The sequence below is a fragment of the Colias eurytheme genome, chromosome 6 (assembly GCF_061535395.1).
Source record: "Colias eurytheme isolate Ceu_HAF_F1 chromosome 6, ilColEury1 Martin Lab GWU primary, whole genome shotgun sequence".
NCBI lineage: Eukaryota > Metazoa > Arthropoda > Insecta > Lepidoptera > Pieridae > Colias > Colias eurytheme.
In genome coordinates this window covers 6,819,110-6,838,698 of record NC_142985.1, presented here as the reverse complement: position 1 = coordinate 6,838,698, position 19,589 = coordinate 6,819,110, and the positions used below count along the sequence as shown (strand labels likewise).

At 33.8% G+C, this 19,589-nt stretch overlaps 1 protein-coding gene across 1 annotated transcript in view; it reads left to right on the top strand.

Annotated features, from left to right (window-relative positions):
• The window catches only part of LOC149907743 (lachesin-like), a 56,712-nt gene extending 37,770 nt beyond the window's left edge, over window positions 1-18,942 (top strand). Inside the window, exons 2-9 of the mRNA XM_090103397.1 lie at window positions 8,581-8,684; window positions 13,706-13,913; window positions 14,196-14,354; window positions 14,434-14,562; window positions 14,648-14,941; window positions 15,073-15,168; window positions 17,100-17,210; window positions 17,532-18,942. Of these exons, the coding sequence (XP_089959523.1) occupies window positions 8,581-8,684; window positions 13,706-13,913; window positions 14,196-14,354; window positions 14,434-14,562; window positions 14,648-14,941; window positions 15,073-15,168; window positions 17,100-17,210; window positions 17,532-17,602 (1,172 nt within the window). The 3' untranslated portion in view covers window positions 17,603-18,942. The remainder of the gene's footprint in view (window positions 1-8,580; window positions 8,685-13,705; window positions 13,914-14,195; window positions 14,355-14,433; window positions 14,563-14,647; window positions 14,942-15,072; window positions 15,169-17,099; window positions 17,211-17,531) is intronic.
• Window positions 18,943-19,589: the final 647 nt, after the last annotated feature.

Here is a 19,589-nt window from a genome sequence, read left to right as displayed (position 1 = left end):
CGATTTTGATATAATTAAAAAGGCACACTCGATAAAACTGCGACAGCACAATTGTTACGATGCGAACAACGTGTTTATGAAAAAACAGTTTCATAGGCACTAACGTGTCGGAAAGCTTTTTATATTCTTCTTCAATTAATTCATCATTGTAACGAAAACTTATATAAAAGGTAAGTATGTTACGGTCATTAATTAATATAAATGTACTCATACATTTTAAATTAGCTGAGGGGAATGTATTTTTGTATTTTTAAATACTGAATAGGTTTTTGTTGATTTTCACACATACTTGTCATCGCTGAATATTTGTATTCAAGCGTCGCAAAACAGGCGTTATGAATACCTATAGCGTGCTAGTATTATCAGCGTGTTGGGTAATGTATTCAAATATGTATCAAGCTCCATCCGCACCATGTTGTCGTTGTTATTTTATTTCATACGCGTGACGCCACACCAGCATCATTTTTTTACTATACAAGAAAATAATGTGACAACATAATTTTTAAACTTTTTCTGTATTCTTTTAAACATTATATACTGTTGAATATTGTAAAATAGGCGCAATAATTATGTTGGTATTATAAACATAAATAATAAAAAGATCTAAAATGCGCTCGCGCACGTAGAGAGAAAAATAGCTTCGCATAGACACCCCCTGTCGCCACTCCCGGCGTCGAACGGATATTGATTACTTGTCTGTAAGGAATACAAATGTATCAGGAAACTGTGTTCTAGCGTTCCTTTGAGTGCCATCCCTCGCGCTGACACCTAACATTAAACTTCATACAGACACTTATGTTTCATCTTCCACAGCTTCTATATTGAAGACATGTAAGAAAATTTTTACTTTTATAAATATGCTTTTGCAATGCTTTATTAAAATTATCCAGAAATCCGTTATTTAATTTGTAAGCAAACGGTTTTAGATGGCCGGTTATAGCACGAGCAATGAGAGCCCGCGGCAGCTAACTAACAGGTGCACGCTGGCAAAGAAAAATGAAATAACGCAAAAAGGAGAAGTCGTGGCGGGTGAGGGAGGTGCAGAAATCGTCGGGGTGGTTCTTTTCTACGAAAAGCCAGTTTCCTTTAGTGGAAACAGATAACGATCCGCTGCCGACGACAGAATACGTAACTGCACTAAGCATAGATCTACATACTAGTGGCATGACTGCTTATCAAAGATATCTAACACAACAGATTTTCTCGGTAAAACGAATGGGCCCAGAGAGCGTATTCATTGTAAAAGACATGTCGTGTTCTTTAATTGTTCGCATCTATGAAAGCTGCGACTAACTGAAAAAACAAGTTATTGCTACTTAATGTAACTTCCATTGTTATTAATGGAACCTCAAATCGACAAACATGTAATGGTTAAAATATAAAGAGATTTTTTAACAATCTAGAATAGTTTGCATGTTTCATGAATTTGTTTGAAATGAACATACAGCGTTATTTATACTGTGCCGCTTGCTCCGAGAACGTGCGCTCGGCTCGTGACCTGCATTGTACAAACACTGAAAGAAGGATGCTCATTTCATGTCGCTATTTAACTAATTAAAAAACATTGGTTTATATAAGCATAATGATAGTGATAGGGAATTAAGATTCGGCACTTTATCTTTTAATGACAGTTTTAATATTTTTTACCAATTGATAATGAAATAAAGTTATCAATTATAGAATTGGAGTTTTAACATAGATTTTAATATAAATAAATAAATATTATAGCACATTATTACACAAATCGACCTAGTCCCACAGTAAACTCAATTTAGGCTTGTGTTGTGGGTACTAGGCGACGATAAATATAATATTTAATAAATACATATATAGATAACACCCAGACCCAAGAACAAATAATTGAGTTCATCACACAAATATTTGCCCTGACCGGGGATCGAACCCGGGACCGTCGGCTCAGTAGGCAGTTACTTTACCACTGCGCCAACCGCGTCGTCAAATATATTCTTTCTATCTAGAATAATGTAATATCTGAAATCTTAGGAGTCAGCTTTATTTACTTACCATCAAAATTGAATTATTTTGTACTGGAGATAGAGAGTAACGTAATCGCACAGATAATTTTAGTATGGCGGCACTCTAATGAAAAGGTTACGTTAAATTGTGAATAATATATTAAAAAATGTAAAATTCGGGTGGGTTTTAGCAACAATAAAAGTATGCAATTGTAATAATGTATGTAAGAGCGCAGTGTTCGCTAATAGGCATCATTACCATTCAAAGTCGGTAGGTGTGGTTTTCCGCCCAACCGCCTTGTGAATATGCAAAGTGAACTACGTTAAATATCGGACAGCCGTATTGTGCTTAAATGTCTACTTAAATTGAAAGATATATTATAAAAGACAATTCTAAATGAGATGTAGAAATAATTCGTCGTTTCATATTGTATTTGTAATTCGGATCAAATTAATTTTCAACGTAATTGAATTCAGCCATATTATGAAAGTTATTAACACTAGAAAACTATTGGGTACAATAATAATATTTTCAGTCACATTATTTAAAAATTACTTGATTAAGATTTATAAGCTTTCGATCCCAAAAGCTTTCTGTACTTATAAAAGCTTTTTATTTTTTATTTTCGCATAACCTAATTTTATCTTTATTGAAATAAATACATTGATTCTTTACCATCCTTTACGGTAACATTACAAAAAAATATTATTGTATAATATAAATAGTTTAATAATAATATTGGATAAGGGAAATGCTATTTCAATACTATTTGTATTAACTTATTATAATTTATTTATATTACTGGTTGGAACCCGCGGCACCCCTTGCGTGGTTACCGAATAAAAAGTACCCAAACATATTATTGTGCTAATCCAGTCTATAATTAATCTATCTATATCCCAAATTTCAAACAGATCCAATCAAATGTTATTGCATGAAAAAGTTTAACTACGTAAAGTATCCTACAAACTTTCGCGTTCATAATATTAGGAGGATGTGATTTCATTAATTTAAAACTTATGAAACTTATAACTAAGTAAACTACTCTTTCATACGTCAACTCTAAATAAATTTTAAATAGGAAGAAAAATATATAGGAAGTAATATTCTTCGGTAAACTGATAAAAAGCGTACGCCGACATGTCACAGCAAAAATAGCTAGGTAAGGCGTCCCTCGCCGTGCGGCATTGTGCCCGAAATGACACATGAAAAGCGTCGAGAGCGTAGCGTTGTTGCCTTCACAAAAGGCTTACAGATGCGCGCACCAGAAGATTTTAATGAGGCAACGACTCTGTGTGATTTTATCGTGTATGCTTTAATGAGAAATAACCAAGCGCATCCTCTTTGACTGCACCCACACGCAGTTACTATCAAGAATGTTACAACGCCTATGTGGAACCGACGTATGCAGAAATTAACACCGTAATACCACACTGAATAGACTCATCACGATTTATAACTGTTCACTGTAACGTTATTTGTTTCGAAGTATATTTAAATGAAGCACGACAAGAGGATGCCACCAGTAAAGTCGTTATTTAAAAACAATAAAACGAATTAGAGGTAGCGAGAAAGTTACCGGATCGGGATATACTGGCCAATTCTCATCAATGCAAATCACGTTGTCGACTCGTCAACCCAATTACCAAGAAGTGAATTTAAATAAAGATAAGTATCGCCCTCGAGGAGACAATGCTAATAGGAGGTGGAGGCGTGATAATAGGCTCCGACTGGGGCGGCGGCGCACCGCAGTAGGTGCTTTAATTAGATCTCTCGACTTACGCGCCCGTGAGCTTCAAAACACTTGTTCAATTAGTGATCAGACTTAAGAAATGGTATTATGCAAACGTTGAGTTGCTGAAACGGGTATTTGGCTCTGTAATGTTGTTTAAATATTTACCTACATAACTCAATTACATATATCATTTAAATTGTATTTAATATACCGTATTATTCTTGCTCGTTTAAATATTTAAGATTCATGTTTATAGTTTAAAAATTATCTAAAAAGTATTCACCAAACTTTTATCCAACAAACAAACTAACAAAAATGTATGTTACTATACATAATATATTGTGTTATTATCAGATATAATTTTGCACAACAAAATGCTATAAAGTTTGAATTTATGACTGCCACTCCGCATTGCAATTTCACGCACTGAAAACATTATTTTAGCGTCGGTCACGTAAAACAGCGTAAATACTTTCGCCTGGTGGACAATAACTTTTGTTGTGTTATTACATGTTTAACGTTCCTGTTAATGTGGACCAATAATTACATCAGACAGATTTTTGTCTTATGTTTCTTAAGTATATACCATAGTTATTCCGAAACATGTTAGGCTACTTCTTGTCCTAATAACGAGATCAATAAATTTTCAAAAGAACCTTGTGATCGTGTGAGGTGATTGAGTTATCCAAATAGAGCCCAAGTTGTAAGTATTTATGATTTATTTTTTCACGAAAAAGGAAATTGAAATGGCATTTCAGTTAGTATAGGTGACAGCAGGACGAGAGGGGCGTGGCGCGCTGTCAACATCTGCTTTCGTACTTCCGTCTAACTGACCGCGACATGACCTCTCGCGTCGGACATTTGATACATTTGTCATAATATCATGTTTAATAAGCGAAACGCATATCGTGCGAAGTACAATAATGGGAGATTGTGATATCGTAAGATACAGAAATATGTGATATACGATATTTTTCTGAAATATCAGTTCAGGGTAGTATTATTTTTTTTATACACAATGCCATCTGCTGCATTAGCGGATTTCATTTCATTTGTTTGTAAAAACTAGGAATACAAAAAAATAATGTTGTGTGGTTTTATGAAACCACGGTAAAAGTGAAACTGATCGAACGGTTCCAAACACTGCTTTGTGTAGCGCATGTCGCGTGACGTGTATCGCGGCTGCCGAGTAGGTATACCTACTCGGCAGCCGCGATACACGCGACATGCGCTACACAGACCAAAAAGTTTGAGACGATGTAATAAAAGTTTCACTTTAATAAATCAAAACTATTATTTATTTATTTATTTATTATACTTCATTGTACAAACATGAATGGACAAAGCAGATGGACAAAAAAAAAGAACAATATCACAAAAAGGCATCATTTGTACAAAAGGCGGCCTTATTGTTGAACAGCAATCTCTACCATGCAACCCGGTAGAGATTGCTGACATTTACTCTTTGTTTAAACGAAATGGATCTATTAATTAAGTATGTACATATAACTATTTTATCGGCAAAAACATGGCATACCAATACATAAACCGTAGAAATTTGTTACGAAATGTTTTAAAAATATAGTAGGGCAGTAAAACAAATAGGTAGTTTTCCACAATCCGTCCACTGAAAGATAATATGTTACTTTATTTCTATTTTCTGTATTCACTCAGGGTTTATGTATCTCGAATAGTCACGTCGCGTCCCGCGAAGGGTGAGGCATACAAATAAGTGAAAGTCCGAAGCGTCCAAACACCCGACGCCATGTTCTTTATCTATGGTTCTCTTAAAAGAATTTGATCGCACAATATGAGAATATTACAAGCAACATCTGTTACAAGGGACGAATAAACTTAAACATCGACAAGAAAAACCGGCGAGGATTTTATTACGGATTGAACTTTACAAGAAAAGTTGTAATTTGACTAACAATAGTAAGATTTGATACGCTTTAGTAACGTACTATGTATTTATAAAAGCACGAACACACAGCACATGTTTTAATTAAAAACCAAAAAGGCTATACCTCCCAAAGAGAGTGTTACGGCGCTTATTACTTACGTTGTATTTGGACTCTTTCCAATAGACTTTTTACGAAACGAAAAGTCGGGTGGTCTGCGTTGAGTAATAAAACCTAGTATTGCTTTGATAACACCGGAAAGCGACTACGGAAAATTTAATCTATCTATTAGATTGCTGTTATGACAAATAATAAATGTTATATACCAGATCAAATGAATTTAAGCTGAATTTTTACTTTACTAGCAAGTGAGTAGAGTTGATTCAAATAAATATTATTTTATTATTATTTCATAAAAAGAAAGATAGTGAAGATTTAAAATATAACAGTGAAAATACAATATAAGTTTCAATTAAGTCATACCAAATTTTACGTATTAGGTGATGTGTCGAAATCCAATACCTTGTCCGATACGAGAGACGACGACCTCATAACAATAAGTTGATTAATAGAATTCCTCATAAGTCATAACTCACATAAAAACGAAACAATATATTTATTGGATATATTGAGTTAGTATCTGTTACAAAAGAATGGCCATCAAGCTAGCTACGCAGTACAATTTCTTGGTTTGCTACGGCCTACAAGCGCTACGAGAGCTACGAAAATATATAATTAATTATTTATTTACCAGCTTTTATTGTTATGTCTCGTTTAAATGTCCTATGAAGTTAATCAATATTTTATTTTTCTGACTTTTATAATTATAATTGAACTTTTATAATGATTATTTTGCTTGATTTCACCAAAATTTGAAACTCATTTACAAAACAAGATTATTAAACCCCAATTAGTCAGAAAAAAGTTTCACAACAACACCGACGACAAAAGTAATAAATAATAATAAGCTATTATTATTTATTAATATATTAGGAAAAGCTTATTTGTCATTTGCGCATGATGGGCACTATAACGAGAAGTCGACAGCCACAATCAATTTGCCGCCGCGTAGGGCTGTCAATTTGCGGCTACACCCGCGACTCCGCTCGCGCTGCTGACTTTCGAGTGACCGATACCGATTTGCATAAGGCCCAGCTCTAATATGAGATTATTCGTGAGTTAGGGGCGCCCGACGATGCGGACCTATTCGTTATTAGTTTCGGAATATTTAGTCAGCCCTGTCCCTTTCGTAATTTGTAATACCACGTGTTGTGATTAGTTGTCCCGCTTCCGCAGACACAATTCATAAACTTATTTATTTGTTTATTACTAATTATTTTCTTTATTTTTATTTATTTATTATTTCTAATTTTATGATCAAACTATGAAAAATTACATAAACTTTACAATTAAAGAAACTTGTAAAAATTTTACATTTATAGCAGTTGCAGTTTACTATCATAATGAAGACACTGTATCCATGGTTAAAATATGGCCTATAAATGAAACCATAAATAATATGATGAGCCCGTCTGGAAGTGACTGGAGCGTCTTCCCGTTGGTGACAAAGGGATTACCTTCCTGCACGGCACTGTGGTTTCTTAATTAACCCCTAAATACCCTTGTACGCTTTGAACAGCCACGTACTGAGGAAGATTATTGCTAACCTGCTTAATTTCATCATTTGAATAGATACATGTTCACATGTATTTTTACATATTAGATGATAGCTTTTAACGTTGTTTAGATTTAGATAATATAATACGTTATAAAAAATAATGAATAGCATAGGAAACTTTTGTTAATTTTTAAAATAAAGATTATTATCACATGTTTTGCGAATTGCAAAAAAATCATAAATAATAATTATATTATTTTTGTAAAATCATATTCAAAGTTTGTAATTAATGTCTTAACAAAGTAAAAGATACTTATAATCAATTGTTCTGCTCATCGGGGAAAACACGCGATTAATAGGGTGCGTTATGGATAGTAATGCGCGATTTACATCCGTTGAGTGTGAGCAGTCGGGTAGAAAATGGAGCATCGTGCTTAGAGCTAATACGATCAGGTGAGCAAATACGTAACAGCGCTTTCATCTTCAGTCGGCTATGTCTTAGTGCTTGCTCACACATAAATACCTCTAGAATTGCTAATTTGCAATGTTCGCTACGATGATATCATTTTCGTATTATGCATTACAGAAAATTTAATATTTGCGACGCTCGTATTTAACATTTCTGACGATAGTTTATACGTGACACTGAACATAGCTAATACGTATTGTTCTATTTGTTCGAACCTCAAAAATACTGGATAAAATAAAAGTTGTGGCGGTAGTTTGAACGAGACTGTGATACGTAAACAAGTGGGAACTATCGGCGCTGAGCAAGTTTATTCACCAAACAGTGTGGTGCGGCGTCTGTATGCGGAGTTCGTGCCGGGCCAACTCCGTGTCGTCGACTTGTCGCGACTCCCTTCCGACTCCCTCCGCTCAACGAATGACAAATGTTTACTCAGCATATCTCTGGACAAATTTCTCATACCCTCTTTGTATTCCTGACACACTTTATGATTATCATACCGTGACACAGGTATTGATTCGAAAATCGATACTTCACTATCGAAATGAGTTTCGAGGCAATTTGGCAAATATAAGACAAACGCATTTAAAATGGGCCGAGTAGAACAGCAGTCATCTATCTCCAAGCTTGATAAACGACGACATTATTCTTTATCGCCCACTCAATTTGTTTAAAAGCGTTCTACTTTGATAATTTGAGAATTACAAATCGCATCTTTTGACACAAAAATGTCCGCATAACTGTGAGGCTTTGTCAGCTTGTTGAATGAAACGGTACCTACTGACAAATTGATGCGGTTGGTTTGCATTTGTTCAAGCTGAAAGGACTGCAGATTGGTGACCAAATTTAACATGGTGTTTATTTATTTTTTTTTTTGTTTCAGTGGTCGAAGAGCCAGAGTTCACAGATGTCATCCAAAACGTAACGGTACCAGCGGGTCGCAGCGTGCGACTCGCTTGTTCCGTGAAAAACCTAGGCTCATACAAGGTATGTTTAATAATATTTTTTACCATCTTCAACTTAATTTATATTATATTGGTACAAACACAAGTTTAAAAATACTGATAATAATTCTACTATCAAAATTATGTTAATTTAACCGATTTTATAAAACTGCATGCATCTCATTGCCGTTAATATTTTCAATTTCTTCTTATAATTATTTATAACAATTTTATATGAAACTATATTACTATTTATAACTTTAGAATGTTTTATTCACTTATTTACTCACACCGACTGAAATAAAAGCAGAGATAGTATTCTTACTTCCGTAATAAAGGTTAAAAGGAACCATCACGGTTGCCCTGTATTGACAACAAGAAGCGGATTTTCTCGAAAGCTTCGCCTGTGCCATTAGTTTTTCGCTTTGGTTATAAGATTTGCTATTTGTTTTGCCTTTTTATTATTGAGAATTATTAACTCACACAAGATATTGCGTTAGTATAGAAATATGTTTCCTTATTTCCATTTACTCAACCGTTTTATTAGAATGTTATTTTTCTCATACATTCAACAAATACGGTACGCAGTCTAATTCACGGTGGAATTTATGACGCGGAAATAGTATGAAATTATCATAATACAACAAGTGGATTGAACTCTATAAAATGAATTGTAGAATCCAAAATTCAAACTAAAAATAATTACGGTATGAATATTTTGTTCATTCGCATGGAAATAACAACGGTTACATTTCGGATGGGGATGCTGGGAAGTATGTGCACGTAGCCTGTTCATCGGCATGAAATGTCAGATAGTCAGGAGCACGTATGTGGGTTTGCAATAACATGCCACAACGAGTCGCAGCAATGTTACACTCGCGCCGCATGCGAGTACCGTCTGTTCAAATTCTGGCATATTTCTCGTGCCTTAATATGGGCTCCAACTAAGCTGTTGGAGATGAAATTTGTGTTTGCTTTATTTACCCCCTATTTTGCTCGTGTATATTAAGATGAATCTCTAAAACGTTTCTGAATATTATAAATGTTCTTTCAAAGGTACTTAAGGGATTATTTCATATAAAAATAGCTTAATACCTGTTTGACGTCCATTAGTGTTTTATAAGTTGGTAGATAAACTGACCTTACATCAATCCGAAAAATATCTTATTGGTTGTAGATCGCTAAGTTGGAGGACCCTCGTCACAAATCCGTAGCCGTAGAGATCTCTAAGTGGGCTTTTAGTAGAAGTAAGCTAAGCCGTCTTGTGCAAGATGTTCACTTATTTCTTGTGTGTGCCATTGCATTACTTAGTGAGCCATCGGTTGGTTGTATTCATTTTGACATCGTACATTTAATAAAGACTTCACTTTATAGAAATCATGAGTAGATAGAGTATATTTTCTGATATTTATAATGAATTATCGAAAATATACTTAGCCGTATATTCAAATATATAAGAAGTTCATCCAGATCGTTAATCAAAATGTTTAAAGGTGGTAGATAAAACTTTGAAAGAGGCTATATCACAAGTTAAATTAACGAAATAAAGATAATAGCGTAAGATGAGCCTCCTTAAACGTTTCATAATTAAATCTGTCGTAATATTATTAAACACGTCTACGAATCAACGCCTCCAGCGATGGGGTCCGTCGTTAAGGAGGTTTCGTGGCGCGGTAGAATGGCTAAAGTTCGCAACGAGTCCATTATAAATCAAACGACGCCTTGCAGGCATGTCCTGAGGGCCGCGGCGTCTTCTAAACCACACAAGTTTAACTTTACCCCTTAATGCCCCACAAATTAAGATAAAAAGAAGGGTTCAAATTAAAGGTGCTTTTGAGATAACAAGTTAATGAACGTCGTTAATCGTTAATTATATTTTTTTAATGCTTCATTGATTCTATAAGCCGTGCTTGAAGTACTCGATACGTGATAATAATATTGTTGAACGTTTTAGACTTCAATAATTAGCTTGACAATTATTTTCAACACAGCAGTAGTTTTCATAAATGTGTTAAATCTGTGAAGATTATTCAAATTAGGTCTCACATACAAAATAAAAAACGGAACATGTAACAAACTACATTTTGTGCAACTTGTAACAAATGACGTCTCGCTTCAACCCTAACTCGTTTAGGATCCGCAGACGAATTAAATTAGTTCGTGGCTACCGTCCTACCGTCATTTGAAATATCATATTTGCATCTGTCGGCTTCATTGCACACTTTGCTCATTTTGCGTTGAGTGACGTTTTAACTAAAATATGATTTAAAGCAGGAAATAAATTGCGGGGTTGGAATTGATTTTTGTAGTTTGTTTTATACAGAGAGTGTTTTTAGATGCTTTTTTTAGATCTAGAAAGTTTGTAAGATACTTATATTATGTTATTAATTATCATACATTAATGTATATTATAACTAGTAGGTAGGAAGATTCGACGCTTGTTTTATTTTATTTGCAAATAATAACTAATCTAATCTCTAATAACAAGAAAACAAATTGCGGTAAACCAATTTATGAAATCGCGCAAATATATCCCATTTGTAGTTTCTCTCATTAAGCTACAAATTTTATCATCCGAATTCCGAATTAAGTTGGGACGTTAGGAAATATTTGGAAGCGACCCGACCGCCGAGCGATGTTAAACTCCCAAGTTCAACACTCAAAGCTTATCTCTTAACCGCTTGTAAAATTTTGATTTCTCTTTAATTTTATCTTAATGTTCAAACAATAAAACGAAACTTTGATAATAATATTTCTTGATATTAAAACAAGATTATCAAGACGCATCAGGAATGTTGTTTGAAATAAACAAACATAAGTAAGTGAATTATTAATAACTTTGTTAAATGTAGAAAGGTTTTTGACTATAATATAAATAACAAGTGAATTTAAATTATCCCCAGTCTATTTTAATACTGCGAATAAATAAATCGCATATAAAATTAGAATCAGAATCAGATGCTTCTTTTCGATGCCCAACTTAATATTACAATCCATAAAACATGTTTCAACTTTATTATTCAGTGAAATACGTATAATTTTACAACATTTCAATTTGTTGACCGAATCCAATATCAAGTTGGCCTATACATAAAGAATATGTAGATTGTAGAAATCTGCGTATATCGTAGTTCGACAACCTACGCGCCGCTATTTGAAACTAATGTATTCAAAATATTGACATTGCGATAAGGTTGTGCATCAGAGTTCCAACAGGCGGGTTGAGGTTCCTAATTCAATCAGCGCGATGCAGACGGACACCGCTCTGATTAGATTAGACGCTGGCCACAATTAAGCAGATCAGATTTACATCAGCCCCCACTCAACACTCGACACTTCTGTAGGCAATCATAAACCGTGACTGCATTCACTGCTGTTCCAATTAATCAATTTTAATTTCACTGGTATGGAATACCAATTTTAGTGTTGAGGGAGCTATTTCGATTTCTGTTTATAAGATAAGAAGACAATATTGTGTCGTAAAAATATTTCCAAACCTGATTAAAATTATCTTCTTTTTAAAAACATAAAACATACTACTACTCGTATATTGTAAGCTTCGTAGTCGCGCTTTCGTCTGAATTCTGGTTATTTTTTCCAAAATACTTCTACGGGTCAATTTGAAATTTAAAAAAAACTTAATACAGTCACCTCACTACTTCTCTACAATTTCATCTTTTGTACTTGAAGATTACTTTTATGTTGGTAAATAATTTATAAAATTAAGCCTTGTTTAATAACTCCGAAGGTTCAGGTTACGGCGGGAAGTCAGGTCGTCGTCATTAGAGGGGATACTGTCCCATTGCATAATAAAATGGGCAAAGTTTCCTCAAGTCCATTATAAATTAGACAGAAGCTGAGAGCCGTATCATTTAAGATAGGTAAGATGTGACCCGGCACGAATTTAAGCTAACAAACTTCGCTTACATAACCGCGGCAATCTTGATAAAAAGAACTATGCATGACTCAACTTAGGGCTGGATTAAAGAAGAGGGGTGGCCCTTCAACTTTTCAGTAATCTAACATATTATTACTTTCGGTTTAGATTTTCAAAAAATAACATATCTCTTATTCATTAACTTAGCTTTCAATAAAAACAATACTTAGTGCTTTGTGTGTATATAGGTCATGGAATATCAGATGCATTTTATATAGAGTAAATTATTTATTGCAAAAATTCGTAGGGTCGAAAGTAATCGCCAACCTTTTTTCTAAAATCAGTTTAAACTTCTGCGTAGAAACTGGAAATTAAAAGTGGTATTTGTTTCAAACACAATAATCCCCGAGAAATGCATTTTATGCGGTTAATGCTGTGGAAATTGGCGCAAAGAGGGGCGATGGCAGCTCTATGCAATTACGCAGATGCCGCGCTCGACGCCCGCACCAACGCGCGACATCTAATGGCGTACCATAAGCGTTCAATTTCGGCGGCTATTAATGTTCTTTTATTTGTTTAGCCATCACTATGAGTTTTGCGTTCATATTGGTAATCATAGTTGGTATTTTGTTTAATATTTTCTTAGTTTAAATAAAATTGTTCATTGAAGAAGTGAAGAAGAAGACCTACTCATTAACTAAAAATATTTGTGCTATTAAAACACTTTTCATATGAATAGATACCAGAATATTAACGAAGAAAACTGCAAAGAAGTATAATTTTAAATAAAATAATAACGAGCAAATAGTAACAATATTTAGTACCTACAACTCAATGTTCAATCGAATTTTACTGTTGCTAATATGGTATCTACAAAGAAACGTCGTTTCTTAATTTCCGCTACGTCACTCACAAAATTCAAAAATATATAAAACAAAATTGTAGCATTTAAATGTTTGGGTATACCCACTGTGAATATTTTTCGTTCAATGTCTATTATGATTATAATTTCGATTTCCGTTGTTATTTCTTGACGTTCTGTACTTATGCTTTTAATTTTATTTCATGATTTGAGAATATGATATCTGTAATACCACAGATATAATATTAATATACGTAATACTCATAGCTCAGGTAGCTACTGACTTTGTAATTAATAAATATATTCAACTTCAAATAACTTTTAGGTAGCTTGGATGCACTTCGAACAGTCGGCTATACTCACTGTGCACAATCACGTTATAACCCGTAACCCCCGTGTGAGCGTCACGCACGACAAGCACAGGACGTGGTTCCTTCACATCTCCGACGTGCGCGAGGAAGATCGCGGACGTTACATGTGTCAAATTAACACAGTAACAGCAAAAACCCAATTCGGCTACCTTCATGTTGTTGGTAAGCTAATTTTATCCTACAATTACTAATTATATGATATAAGTTATAAAATTAAACAGAAACTCTTTCACTGCAGAATCAGACTCCCTTACAATTTACTCGCTATGAGTTCACATTAATCTTTTGCAGCAGCATACTATTCATAGTTTGCTCCTTCTCCAAATTAGTAAGCTTTTCCATTAACTAATTAGCTCTTATTTACGTTTACTTAAGTTCCATTTATAAATTGGACTGAAAGTTTCCGCCGTAAAACTTTGTATGTTAACTTATCGATGTTTACAGTGCCCCCGTCTATCGACGACTCGTTGAGCTCGAGCGACGTTATCGTCCGAGAGGGCGCCAACGTCACTCTGACCTGTCGTGCTAATGGCTCTCCTAAGCCCACCATCAAGTGGAAACGAGATGACAACTCAAAAATCTCCATTAGTAAAGGCCATTCCGGTTAGATATTCATATCAATTATTTTTTAAACGGGCTGGTATCTCCCTGAAAGCGGTGATTTATCTGTGAAATATTTTAGTTTCAGAATGGGAAGGTGAAGTATTAGAAATGGCAAGAATATCTAGGTTGGATATGGGAGCATATTTATGCATTGCTAGTAATGGTGTACCACCAACTGTCTCTAAGCGAGTCAAAGTTAGTGTCGACTGTAAGTACAGCCGAATTAACAATACATTACCCGCTGATGATTAATTTACATTTCAATTATTTATTTTGATAATTTTTACTTTTAGTCCCGCCGATGTTATGGATACCACATCAGCTTGTCGGCGCACCGCTTTATTACAATGTTACGCTAGAATGCTTCACTGAAGCCCATCCAACATCATTAAACTATTGGACTCGTGATGATGGACACATGATACATGAAAGCCCCAAATACCACATGGAAAACACTGTTGGAGTGCCCGCGTATAAGACTCACATGAAACTACTTATAAGGCATATTGTATCTGACGATTATGGTACTTACAAATGTGTCGCAAAAAATCCGAGAGGAGAGTCGGATGGCACTATTAGATTATACAGTGAGTACAAAATAATAATTAGGTATAGTAGGTATTTCTTTTTTTTTTGTTATTACATATAAGATGAAAAAAATGAGTTAAATATTCCAGATCAAATTTCTTTATAGTACTAATTAATATTTATTTTGCAGCATCTTCACCGCCAACTACGACTCCGGACCCAAGAGCCATAACAATACCACCGCCCTCGAAACCACCCCGACGAGATACTCCCAGCACAGATAAAGGTACAATATTTAATAAAATACCACTTTGTTTACCCTCTTAACACAAAAAGAAAAGCGAAATATTCAAAATAAATGGCTTGCCCTTATTCTTATATATGCGAAGTCTCGTAAAATGTATAGTCTATACTGCGAAAAACATGCTGACTAAGAAAACAAAGATAATCTAGACAAATGTACCAGTCATTTGTAGTTATATATCCAATAAAATAGACAGCGTTCTTTCAAGAGATATAAACAAGTTCAGGAAAAATGTTTTTATACAACCTTAATTGTTTGATGGATACAGGTTATAAATTTATAATGATGTCATTGATTTTTAATATTAACAGTAAATGTATACAAACAAGATTTTACACCAGTGATTCTGTTGATTAAGAGATGATATACCTTTATAGCCGCATCCCATGAGATCGTTCAGTTTATTTTCATTGTTTGCTGCTGTTTCAGTTATTATTAGTGGTCGTTACATTTGTTTATAGATCATAAACCATTACAACGCTCTGCTTGTCGCCAGTGGGTTGTTAACTGGCTTCAAATGTTATGCTCCTCATAAAGGACGAACAAATCGTTTATAAACAAAGACTTAAAATCAATATAATCGTATGTTTGAATGGTCTGAAGGGTTTTATTAATCATTAACGAGTTTAAGATAACATTGTGATTAAATAAAAGCTGATCTTGCTTCTTATTCATATTAAATTTATCTTCTCTATATGTTTAAAAAAATGAATTACTATTCCTATTGGCCATGGCATCACGCGTGAACAACTAGACTGATTTCGATAATTCTTTTTTTAATGTATTTGATATAGTGGCTCATTGTTTGTAATACTTATCTACGTTTAAAATAATACAAAAAATGAGAAAACTTAACGGCTACTCAAACTTCACGGGTTTGACAATTTGAGCTTAGGCAAGACGTCTGTCGGGTGCAGCTAGTAATTTATATTTATGTTCATGTTCAATATAACTCCCAAGTACGAGCATAGCACGATATTTGGCGTACGTCATTACTCGGCTGTTATTGGAAAGTTGGGCATTCTCCGGACAAGTCCCTGTTCGCCGGACAACGTCAACATCTTGCGAAACAACCTATTACAACAACCAAGTGTCAGCTTGTGACTTTCCGTTACAAACTTAAGCGATTTTCTCCGACAAACTCATTAAGTTTTAGATCTTTGACGAAAATTAATAGTACGTGTTAGATCAAATGATGTTATAGTAACATCCATAAAATTGGATATATTATGTTATTCAAAATATAATGTGAAACTTTACTTTTTTAATTTTTGATCGATGAATTTAATATCTCCCTAAACTATTAACTTTTATAGTTCAATCCTTCGTCTCACTTCTGCATTGACCTTGTTTATTTACGGGAAATTAGACAAGGACTTTTCGAAGGCTAAGTTTTGCGGTGTGTTGTTTTTGCTCTGAGTGGCGACGCGGCGCGGATAGGACATCGACCGATGCTTCTGTTTTATTTTTTGCGTCCATTACGAATTTACGGCCCGGCCACTCGACAATATTGCGCAACTTTTCAATAACTGCCGGTCGACCGCTGGCCCGTCTCTCGCTATATTAAATCCTTTCCTTTGCCTAATGAGTTGTCGTTACATCTTTTTCGTTTGGAATAGTTTCACAACTAAGGAGAAACCTAAACCGAAATGTAGCTTTAGGTACATTAAAGTCGCTCGTTAGTATTAAAATGTTATAACAGATGAAACATGTTATTTTAATTATTGATCAATAGAAATAGCTGAGCATAAACAACTCATCAAAATTTAATAGCTTCATATGCAGCATTTCACTTATAGGATTATGGCCGTTCTAACTGATAACGTCGATACTATAATAGCGCTATAAATTTGAAGACGATCATTTATATAATAATGAACATTATAAAACTAAAAGTGTGTCATGTTGACTAGGAACGAAGTATCAATCAAACTTGAACGAGATCGATAAAGGGAAGCAGAAGCCAGACGAGGGAGGCGGGAAGACGCATCTTAACTGGGTGGGAGGTGCATCACAGGTCACAGGTACATGTCTTTTTGTTATTGATACAATAAAAAAGTGTTTCCCGAATTATATATATTAGGCAAAAATTTTGGTATATAACATTACTCTATAGTCTATAGTCTATACTACCCTCAATTTATATTGTGTTAAATTCATTTTTGATATCATGACCTACATCAGGTTTTTGTGGTCAAGCAATTAGGTATTTTACACAGCGGTAATAACAAAACAATGAACGATGCATTTATTTGATTGATTTTATTGAATTATTCATTTGATACACGAATCCGCTGTTCATTCTAGAGCTACTGTATTATTTAATATAACATTATTATTTACAGATAATGCCGCACGTGCAAGAAAATTTCACCGATGGATTTTCGTTTTACTTTGTTTCTCTTCATTCTTGTAATGTAGGCGTGATACAAATCGAAAATGAGCCTAGTAATTGATAATCTGTTGAAAATAATTTTATTGTAAATTATATCTCTAACATGCACTTATGAGCACTTATCTGTAATAATCTAGAGCTTACTGTATATTAGGTATAACTAACATTTGATTTTGCACACTATCTATATTCACCCAAAGCACTAAACAGTAACTTCTTAATACTAAATATTATTATTTGTTATGCTTTTAAGTTTTGTTTATACAAAAAATACAAATAAAAGAAATTAAGATTAGATAAAAGAAAAAGGAAAACAGGTACTGTAGTTTTAATAAAATTATTTTAATTTTATCAAAATGTAAATTTTATCTCAATGAATTAATCACTGTTTATTAGTAGATACATAGACTGTATCGGTCCCGTGTTATATAAAAAGACAGTTCCTTGCATTAGTCTATATTTTGGGTAAGAAAAGGACCCTTTTGTAAGTTGGCTAAAATTTTCTAAAAACATCTTTGATATGATTTATTATAAGTTTAACCCTGCTTATGGAGAAATGTAATTTAATTACAGCACTAGTAAAAATATACGTAAAGTGCACTGATGTCAAAGTAGCCATTTTTATATGATAGACTAAGACTGAACGGTGTATAAGATTGGAATTATAGTGTTTCGATTTTTATTTAAATTTAAATCACTTTGTTAAATTATATATTTTTTGATAATTGAGTCGTTATTTGAAAAATATAGGACTAACCTATTTCATTTTAAAGATATAATATGTTATTAATTATTGTCACTGTAAGTAAAAGTGATGTTAGAAATTTTAAAAGTAAAGCGGTTCGTATTTTTATTTGGAAAGTGTATTTACAACTATTGTAGAAGAGTTCGTAAAATGTGCAGGACAGCGAGGCCATGGAAAATGGGATGTTCTGCCAAGAATACGCCAAAGCTGGGCATCGTATTGCTACCCGCCACTAGCTACATACTAGTTTATTGGGATGTAACTTGGTATATATTCTATCTAAGATTTGTTCGTTTGTCACACTAACTTACACAGTTCTACGACACATCATATTATTTTACGCTGATAAATATCGTATAAAATCTTCCGTCAATTAAATTTATATAATCTATCGTTACGTGAGTGTTAACGTTAACCTGTTGCCAAATTGCTAATTATAAGAAAAATGCTGCATAGAAGATATTATTGTAAATATAATATATAAGCCAAACAATGGAGTGTGTTTTTAATGACAGAGTGTATTGATTGTTTACATTGTGTATTGAATGAGATATAAGCCGTTGTAAGTAATCATTCGTGGCTCACACGTAATGACTATAAATGAGTAGTAAATAAAATAAAGCTTGTTTTAAACACAATTGTTTATTTATTCAATATCTTTTAACAACTTCTTTATTTTAGTAGTAACTCAGTGTATGTTTTTTATCTTTATTTAAAAATGAGGGGATTTTTTCACAATATTAAAATTTCATCCCAAACTGAGTAAATACTAAATACCTCCTAATTTGTCATTGCATTCAACTCAACATCGAGTTGCAAAAAATACGACAACAATAGTCAATAAGATACACATGGATGGACAATTACAAGAGTGTAAGTATTATTTTGATGTGAATGTAAGGTTACAAAGTTTCGACCTGTCGCATTTTGATAGGCCGGAACGTTTGCAAACAATCTGCGGTGGATCTAAAGATTAAGGCTGGCTTTGAGGGCGCCGAAAAGGCTCCAACTATGTATGGACGGACGCCAACTCCCGTAAGCCAATCTAACTTCTTTTAAATGTGTTTTTGATGTAAAGAACACATTACGGCACGCATCGCTTCCCGCCTACCGAATCTTGGACTAAATTAGCTTTTGATTTATTAGACTTTAAATTAGTTAGATGAGTATAGGCAATTTAAATTGATCTCATTTTTCCGACATCAAACTTGGGTACAGAATAAACGATGTTTATATTTAGCAGGTAAAATGGTATCCATATTT